Source organism: Haliotis rufescens, unplaced genomic scaffold, assembly GCF_023055435.1.
Source record: "Haliotis rufescens isolate VD_foot unplaced genomic scaffold, xgHalRufe1.0.p SCAF_14, whole genome shotgun sequence".
Classification (NCBI taxonomy): domain Eukaryota; kingdom Metazoa; phylum Mollusca; class Gastropoda; order Lepetellida; family Haliotidae; genus Haliotis; species Haliotis rufescens.
In genome coordinates, this window is record NW_025963824.1 from 9,021,778 (window position 1) to 9,031,329 (window position 9,552).

Genomic DNA, 9,552 nt, shown 5'->3' on the forward strand with positions numbered 1-9,552 from the left:
GAACAGCATTCTTGGCACCAACGGGGATGGCTACTTCTTCCTAAATCTTAAAATTAGATGTTAAATATAGATGTTGTAAATGAGGGGATCGAGCATTTTAAATCTTCGTTTCTTAGAAAATATCAGATGACATTTGCTGGCATTTTTCACAAATTAATTCCTTACATTCACTCTCACACACACTCATTCACACACTTTAAAAACAACACTAAACCATATTTCAGTCGTATTTTATTAACGACTGACTTTCACTCATGTTACTGACTGACATCAGATTTCCTTTTCGCAAATGAAGTGCGACGTACTGTACGCGTGACACGGAGCGTCGTTCCATAAATAGTAACTATAGGACCGTCTCATTTCCAGACAATGTTCTCTCCCCTTGTAATTATCAGGTTGTCTTGGAGACCAGTTGCTGTAGACCATAGGACGCCGTCCCTCCCACAGCCATCTCCCCTGCAGGTTCAGATCAGTCGCACCAAGCCAATACTTCGCAGCTATAAATAACAAATTAGAACGAATAAAGTTGCACTTTTCTTCGACCATATAGATATCTGTAAAAGGCGCCATGCCATTGCAGTCCAACTTTATAAGGAGGCAACTGTAAATACTACGCCATAAGTCGGTATTAAGGTAGTTAGGTACGCATGCATGTATATTAGTATGTATGTTGCTGAACAGAAAGCAAACGTTTATACAACGTTTCATTTCTGAGCTTTAACCTATAACGCCTTCTAGAAATAAAAAACGCATTTATTTGAAAAACTTTCAGTTTCGAAACTGTTCCTCAAACAAGACCTCATAGAAGTGTCACACAACCGCATAACATGTCATAACATTTCAGAGTGATTTTAATGCATTCTGTGAATACAGCTCGACTTCAGAGTTTAATCCATGTCTACATTTATTGTGTCGCAAAACACCACTACTAATATACCAAATTTTATTTCGAGAATAGGTGTCCTCAAATGCCCTAAATGTTTAAATATGGCGGATACATTAAGAATGGTCTCACAATTTATGAGTGTCAGATGTTCACAGAATCCGACGTTGACCACAATGACGAAAAATATATATCAGATATCAATGAGTTCCAAACATTTCACCTTTGCCTCTTCTTTTGGCATAACTTCTTAGGAAGTCGTCCTCATCTTTGTTATTTATCCTTACGAGATGGCTCTCCATGTAGCCACAGTAAGCCTGAAACATTAACAGACATGTCATGAATGTGATGATATTCCACCTGATACAAATATAATCCAGGTAACAATTAACAAGGTAATTTACAGCAAAAGCAACCCACTCTACAACTAATAAGACAATGTTGTCAAAGAAAGCCTTGATGATAAATTCCCGTAGGCGTGATTGCACATTTCCTTAATTCTCAATCTTACCACAAACTACATTGCACTGTCATGCGCCGTGTGTAATACCTTGACACTACTTGCCTGGAGTATATTGTTATGTCAAGTTGTTACATATGATCTATAGACTTTATGTATCATACTTTCAAAGCAATCGGGGGACACGGGAGGCCCAGTCGTCTTAGGCGCCCTGGAGCGGTTGGGTAGCCTAGTGGTTAAAGCGTTCGCTCGTCACGCCGAAGACCCAAAGTATGAAGCCCATTTCTGGTGTCCCCCGCCGTGATATTGCTGGAATATTGCTAAAAGCTGCGTAAAACCGTACTCACTCAGTCGCTCGTAGGCGCTGTGAATCGCGCAGGCGATTCGCTATGAAGAGTGGCGTCCCTTGGGTACGTAAGAAACCTATGATTGTGGGTTGGATTCCGGTTCGCCCTGATTATGTTTCTATGTTTGTCAGCACCATACCCACGTCGTGAATACTGGGATACTGTTAAAAGCTGCGTTAAACCCAACTCACTCACTCAAGCACTCGTGGTGTAAGATAATCATAAAATGTATTAGGCTTTAATCAGAACTAGACATCCTCCTTTATCCAATCTATCAAAATTTGTCTCGTCATGATATGGCTGAAATATTACCGATGTGACGTTAACCATTAACTCACTAACTCGTCGTTATTCTCCATGATTCTATTATGAAAGATACAATGGACCCCTTCACAGCCATAGATTGATTGAGAAGGTCAGATTCGAAGCAGGAAGCTAGAAGTAGCCACCTAATCATATGAACTCATGTGCGAGCGAAATCCAGTGAGACTTGCGAAAAAAAACCTGTGTCAAACAAAGCAACGAACGTGAATGGGTCCAGGGGACTTTCTTTTTTGTTCTCCGTGGTCCTTAGGAATACACCAGGCATATTTCATGGGTAGCTCATAAGTCAAGATTAAGAATAATTCGAAAATGGACACTTTCTGAAACAGGATTAGTGTTCACACATGTCCTTCCCTTGGTTGTGCTCTATATCGGTCAAGTTCAGTGTGAAGTTTTTCTTCAAACAAGGTTACATTATTGTCAGATTCTGAGACAGGCTTATTACTTCATGCATGACACTTGCTTCACAACTTACGCTTGCTTCAGCAAATGATCCATGTATGTTGGAAAACCAGTAGCAGGACTTCTTGTACTGCATAAACCCAAGAGGACAAGACTTTGTACCTGAATCCACACAAAAAATCACGCACCTTGGCAGAAGCTCACAACATTGTTGGCCAAACACAAACATGCATGTTGTATCACTCAACCTAACATTTGATCATCACTTGATTTAAGTGACCTCAACCAAAGTGTTTAGCGAGATTTGTCCAAAACTAGATCAACAGATATCCCAGTTATACTTAGAACAAAGGTGGCTGGGTTAAAAATCATATGAAGCACAAAGAGAGAGTTCGCCTGCAATATTAAGAAACATTAATACACCATGATTTGTAGAGAAGTGTGTTAAAGGAAAATTGATGCATTATAATCGAAGTAAAAGAAAACATACTTTTTTATAACCTAGTCGAAGATACTGAAGCTAATTATGATGCATTGAACAACACAGTTTGATGTTCATATAGCTACTACCATTCACACAATGTTTAAGCTTTCTGCATCTTGTGATTCTTGAGATTATGATTTCTAAATTTGCATTAAATTTGATTTTCCATATATTTTTTATAAAAATATACCCATAAAATTAAATCACAATAATTTGAATAAAATAGCATGACTTTACATATGGATAGCCTTGTAGCTTTTAACATTGGCACAAAGTTAGGACATTCTGCATCTTGTAGTTCTTGAGATTATGGTTTCTAAATATTTTGTGGAAATGTATTTTCTTTAAATCACAATAATTTGAACGCAATACAATAAGAATATAAATGCATTCCAGATTTTAGCTTCATCAGTCAAGCAATATCAGGTGTGAAGTGGGTGGGTGAGTGTGGATGGCTTTAAGAATAAATTGAGCAAATGGGACTTCAGCGTCACGAGCGAAAGCTTTTCTCGCAATACTTCCCCACCGCCAAATTAGAGAAGATGTTTAAGAGAAAAATAATTTCCACTGCAAAGGACAATATAGGGGTTAATATATTTATAGGAACAGATCGATCCAGCTTGGAAATCAAAACTGGCGCATTCGTCGGTTTGATATAATTAGAAGGCCGAGCACGATGTTTATGTTTTGTCAGACTTACTTCCGGGTCAAATGAGGTCTTTGACGCGATGTGCCTACGGGTTGTACAATTCTGACACCCGATATCCATTAGGTATCACTAAGAGCGAGATGAATTCCTTTCCCCAAGACCATTTGCACGAATTCCCACACTTTTTCACAAATGCATATTGAATACGAGAAAATGACATTGAGTGGTTAGTTACGATTTTGCACATCTTATAAACAAGGATAGTGTTAATAACTAAAAAATAATTATTGATTTACGATTTTCGCCAATTATTGGGCATAGTCATCAGCTTAGATTGCTAAACAGCCGTGACTAAGTGTAAATAAATACGACAGTGATCTGATTTCCGTCTGTGCAGATAGAAATCAAACCAATATTTAAACCAAAGCACAATCTGGTATAAATGTTTTCTCGCTCTATTAGATATTATAATATTTAACAGATTTTTAGATATGATTTAGTTTCAAAATCACACACATTCCGAATTGCGAATTTCTCATGCAACAACAAACAAGGAGATTTAGTAATTTTCAATGTTTTTTGGTAACGCAAAATCTTTCAGTTTGATTCACATTCCTTCATCATAATCCTGCAGTGTCTAGAAAGAAGGGGAATATATTTGGTGAGAAGAAAATTGAATTGCCTCAATGTTTTGACAGATTGGAATAACAGTTTAAAAGTCACATGTTGAGACATTTATTCACATTCAAGATATTCACTGGTAGTGTAGGCATATTAATATACATTCTAGTGAAATAACTCAATGATTATAAGCAATTTCGAAGTGATTTTCATGAATTTACTGGAATGATATCTAAAGATGGTAATGTCATGATATGAATTAATCAAGTAATTGACCCGTTATTGATCTGCGGTAGAACAGGTCTTCAGCAACTCATGTTTGCCATAAAAGGCACTTCTAAATTCCATCAATTCTCTTTCTTATGTGTTTCACTTCTAAATTCCATCTATTCTCTTTCTAATGTGTTTCACTTCTAAATTCCATCAATTCTCTTTCTTATGTGTTTCACTTCTAAATTCCATCAATTCTCTTTCTAATGTGTATCACTTCTAAATTCCATCAATTCTCTTTCTTATGTGTTTCACTTCTAAATTCCATCAATTCTCTTTCTAATGTGTATCACTTCTAAATTCCATCAATTCTCTTTCTTATGTGTTTCACTTCTAAATTCCATCAATTCTCTTTCTAATGTGTATCACTTCTAAATGTTTTTCAAAGACTTCATTCAAAGAAACGACAAAACCGGTCACAGACCTAAATACTGGCAGGTATTTGAAGAATTTTAACATTGTATACAGATGTTGAAACTTTTTGTACCGACATTTGCTGCATAAATTGGGGCTGAATAGCGGCCCTAGTGTCATGGTGTAAACTAGCCCAGACACATGTTCCAGAAGCCCAGATAAAACAATATAGTTAATACAATGATTCATGTGTTATTTATGAAAACTGTTCATGAACTATGTAGCAGAGATAGGAAAACAATCACTGCTTTGTTTTTATTACCAATTCGTCAAATGGTATTCATAAAAATATAGTACGCCAGGTATAAGACGTAGGCAATGTTGTTACTGTTGACAATCTGTTAATAGATATCCAAATGATTTGCAACTTCCACATGCTTGTGTTTACGGTTTCAACAGCATTATGATTGAAAGTAAAACAAAGTAAACGTTAATTAACCTGCCTACGGATTAATTAGGAGATAAACATACTGTGCTTTCAATGTAGAGCTAGGTTACCTGTAGATTTAACCCCACTAAATTGAATATGGATATTTGCATATAGAAAAGCGCCAAAAATTCAAGCTCTCTCTTGTCTCCAAAACGTAAATACATTCCCTTTGTTGATTCCGTCGTGTTTTTCTGCAGTGCCCTTTGTAGATTTTTTATCGTGACAGAAAAAAGTACTATTCTATGAATATTAGCTTCCGCGGTGATGCGGCCGTCAAACCAGCTATTTCAATCAGATGGGGTTTATTTTAATTTAATAGCCTCTGATTGACCAATCAGAATGGAGTAAATTCCAGATTCATGGTAGATAACTGTATTAATTACTTATCTGTGCCCTGTCTGGCATGATGTGCTCGAAGTAATGCACTTCACATATTCAGCATTGCCTTCCCCAATGACCGATACCGGACATATATGTCATTTTTACTCACCACATACAATTTAAAAAACTAATTTAAGATATAACCCACAACAAAATATGAATAACCCTTTTCTTTAGACCTCTTTGGCAAATCACAAGTATCAAACTATGCCAAACCCAATTCATCGCGCACGTAAATAAAAGTCCCGCCGTCTGGGACGCCAAAGTGATCCACGCGAATGTGTTTTCCCACTAACGTCAGAAACTAAGACGGAATCTTTAAGCTAGCGGACGGGGCTTATCGGCTGAGACTGGATCAATCTCATACCAGTCCCTAGAACTGATTGAACTACTTGTAAATTATATCACAAATTGTACCCATTTGAGGAATTGAACCTGGGTCTTAGATGAGTGACAAGCAAACGCTTTTTATCGGAGAATCCAATGCTGGATAGCATCAGAAACGATCAACGACAGTGTAGGACGAGACACACTTTATACTCGATAATTTCATGTATGCATACAATGGCCTATTATTATCCAGTAAAATGTTGATAATTTGCAATTGGGATCATTGGGACATAAGGTGCCTCTGCTTCCTGCACGATACCACAGCAGGATTTACATTATCACTTTAGCTACTGGTGGTTGTGCACAATACAAGGCAATATTATAGAAATGCTCAGCAGTGACTTGGCTTAAAACACTGGTTGATGATAGTTGCATCGATTATGACAGGATTTACGTGTAACACACGGGGACAATTATTTTACTTCTATCTCCTGGCCGGAGCCTTCCATTATCTTTGTTGATAAACGAATGCCACCAAATTTTAAAGCAAGCAATTTGTTATTCACATCTATAAAACAAATATGATACAGGCCAATTTCTTTCAAGTAGCTGAGAATAATTTATCCGCTTGCAAGGGAAAAAATATAATTCAGATTTATTGTTTGATGATGTGAATCATTTGCGATTGTAAAGTCGACACAGTCAAGCAAAATATGCTTGACGGTGAACCTTTCTTTACAAGAAATACACTTTGGGGGTTCGTCCTCATCTGTTTAAATAGAGTAGCCTCCAACCTATATTTAAGGAGAAACGCCTCCCCACAGTAGAATAAAGCACATTTTTCTTCACAAGACGTCACTTATGCATGAGAAAATGCAGGTTGTGGTGATTTCTTGTGATGGTAGACAAGTTTTTTTGGTTGAAAATTGCACATTTATGTGTCAATATTAAGTAAATCAAACAAATGGCTCTAAACAAAGTCAGTGTGCATATCTGAATGCTCATTTTATAACAAAAACAACAATGTGCTGACATAGGAAATCTCCAATAGAAGAAATAAAACATTATCAAAATTATTTATGTCGAATTATAACAAAAAAGTGTAGAAAACATGTAAAATCACTCAATTTTCATTTTTAAATTAATACAAAACAACGATAATGTAATTTCCACGTTTCGGAATATATATACTTACTCCTTCATCAGGTGAATTAATGCTTTGAAGCTGAGAACATATATATATGTACCTGTAGGAACATCAAAAGTAATAAGATAACAAAGATGGTAACTTAACATGGGAAGCCAACAGATAAATGGTGCTGATAAGTGATGAGCAATGGGCAAATGGAAGCCAACACTTAGCAGTCAGTTAGCGCTGATAGGTGATTAGCACTGGGCAAATGGAAGCCATCACTTAGCAGTTAGTTAGCGCTGATAGGTGATAGCAGGACCCAATGATGGGTAAGAAAAACACGACATGAAGAACTTTCAACGTTTATGGACAACGGGGGACAAATGCGACCCGTCTTCTGTATCTGTCATATCATTTGCATGACAATGAGCGGAGTGATGCCTTACCAGTGTGTACAACTAAACATTGTGAGGCTTACTTGTTTATATTTGCGGGAGACCCCTTATTTTCGCTCACTTCCATGCGCTGTTGTAAGCGAGTTAAACATACAGATGTTGGGAAAAAACGTTTGACCAAATGCAACCCTATACTTTGTTCAAAGGCATTTGACGGTGTTTCCTTAATTCAAATCGACGACCCGCTCAAAATATTGACATCTACCCATGCCGTTTCACTCAATATCTTCGCTAGTACAAACATGTAAATTTGCAGGGTAAACTGACGATAAACATGCAGTATTCAAAAGATGTGCGCTCAGTTTCTGCATTGAAAAGAAAGCAATATTTAGCTCCGAAAGAATACATACACATGTAAGTTTTTTTCAAAGATACATCATTCATAATAAATAAAAATAGATTAAAAGATGGTACCTTGCATGGCGAGTGCGTATCAATGCAATATTGTGACATGATAGGTTTGCCCTATAAAACCGACAAACGTCCGGCCTAGTTAACTGCAAGACACATGCAATATATCACCCTCACATGTTAGGGGCGGTTGGGTAGCCTAGTGGTTAAAGCGTTCGCTCCTCACGCCGAAGACCCGGGTTCGATTCCCGACACGGGTACAATGTGTTAAGCCCTGCCGTGATATTGCTGGAATATTGCTAAAAGCGGCGTAAAAACCAAACTCACTCACTCACTTGTTAACGTCAATGTATAAATGTAAGTAGTTACCTGCAGTAGCTGATGCCAGTGAGCACAGAAGTACAGCCAGGAGCTGGAGCCGCATGGTTCTGAGTGTCAGCCGTGTACAGCTGCAATCTGACAGGGACACGCCAGCTCAGCTTTTAAATATTACAACAAAGATCCGGGAAAAGAGAGTGTTCAATATTCACCTGTTGGGAGTGTGACAGGTATATGATCAAGGACCTAACACATATAGGTATTGTATTTCGAAATCAGACTCATATCCGCCCCAGACACCAGCTGCTGCACATAATTTCAGCACGTTTCACACCTGACTTCAGTTATTATTACTGCAGCACATGGCGTTATCACTGTCCAGGATATCAGGTGTTATGTTATAATAAATAATCCAGTGTGTTTTTAAAAACAATACAGCTTGTGAGAAATTGAAAACAACAAATATGTTTTCCAAAGGTTCAGATGAACAAGAAAACGGTATCATACCCATCCCCCGCCATAGGGCACATTAGAGTTGTGTTGGTTCAAATAGTGGTGAATATAAACTTTTATCTTATAAAGCCTTAGGGAGAAATGGGCCGCTTAATGACATCAGAAAAAAATGATTAAATGTGAAATTAATACACACAAAAGGCCCATTCTCTGGAAAAAATAACTCAGTCTTCAGAGGTATCTCTTAGATGAGCACGCAAACCTTCATTCATGTAACTTCAGTAGTTTCTGAGAAAACGAGTCCCCATTTCACGCAGTATGCACTAAGTTGAAAAAGCATAACGCGAGGGCCATACATCCCTCACAACATAAATGACGGGACCAATTTTCGAACCCAGTTTTGACAAGTATCTCTCAGGTAAGAATGCAAACTTTCATTCCTTCAGATCCGTGAAGATTCCGGGGTAGAATAGGTCTTCAGCAACCCATGCTTGCCGTAAAAGGTGACTATGCTTGTCATAAAAGGCGACTAACGGGACCGGGTTGTCAGGCTCGCTGACTTGGTTGATACATGTCATCGATCGAAATTGCGTGGATCGATGCGCATGATATTAATCAGTGGATTGTCTGGTCCAGACTCGATTATTTACATATCGCCGCCTTATAGCTGGAATATTGCTAAGGGTGGCGTTAAACAACAAACAAACAAACAAAATGTTTACCACCGACGGAAGTCGGCGAGTCTGACCACCCGATCCCGTTAGTCTCCTCTTACGACAAGCATAGTCGCCTTTTAGGGCAAGCATAGGCTGTTGAAGACCTATGCTACCCCGGACCTTCACGGCTCC

General features: G+C 38.0%; 1 protein-coding gene across 1 annotated transcript; it reads right to left on the bottom strand.

Moving 5' to 3' along the window:
* Window positions 1-214: 214 nt before the first annotated feature.
* LOC124112870 (perlucin-like) lies at window positions 215-8,433 on the bottom strand. Its single transcript, XM_048395732.1, has 4 exons — window positions 8,303-8,433; window positions 2,490-2,578; window positions 1,107-1,200; window positions 215-497 (listed from the first exon to the last, which is right to left on the bottom strand). The coding sequence occupies exons 1-4, from the start codon at window positions 8,355-8,357 to the stop codon at window positions 271-273; spliced, it is 465 nt and encodes a 154-aa protein (XP_048251689.1). The 5' UTR covers window positions 8,358-8,433; the 3' UTR covers window positions 215-270.
* Window positions 8,434-9,552: the final 1,119 nt, after the last annotated feature.

Coding starts and splice junctions, on each gene's coding strand:
- LOC124112870 (XM_048395732.1), bottom strand. CDS start 8,357: ATGCGGCTCCAGCTCCTGGCTGTACTTCTGTGCTCACTGGCATCAGCT. Junction 2,579..8,302: donor ACTGGCATCAGCTACTGCAG/GTAACTACTTAC, acceptor GTGTGGATTCAG/GTACAAAGTCTTGTCCTCTT. Junction 1,201..2,489: donor GATCATTTGCTGAAGCAAGC/GTAAGTTGTGAA, acceptor TTAATGTTTCAG/GCTTACTGTGGCTACATGGA.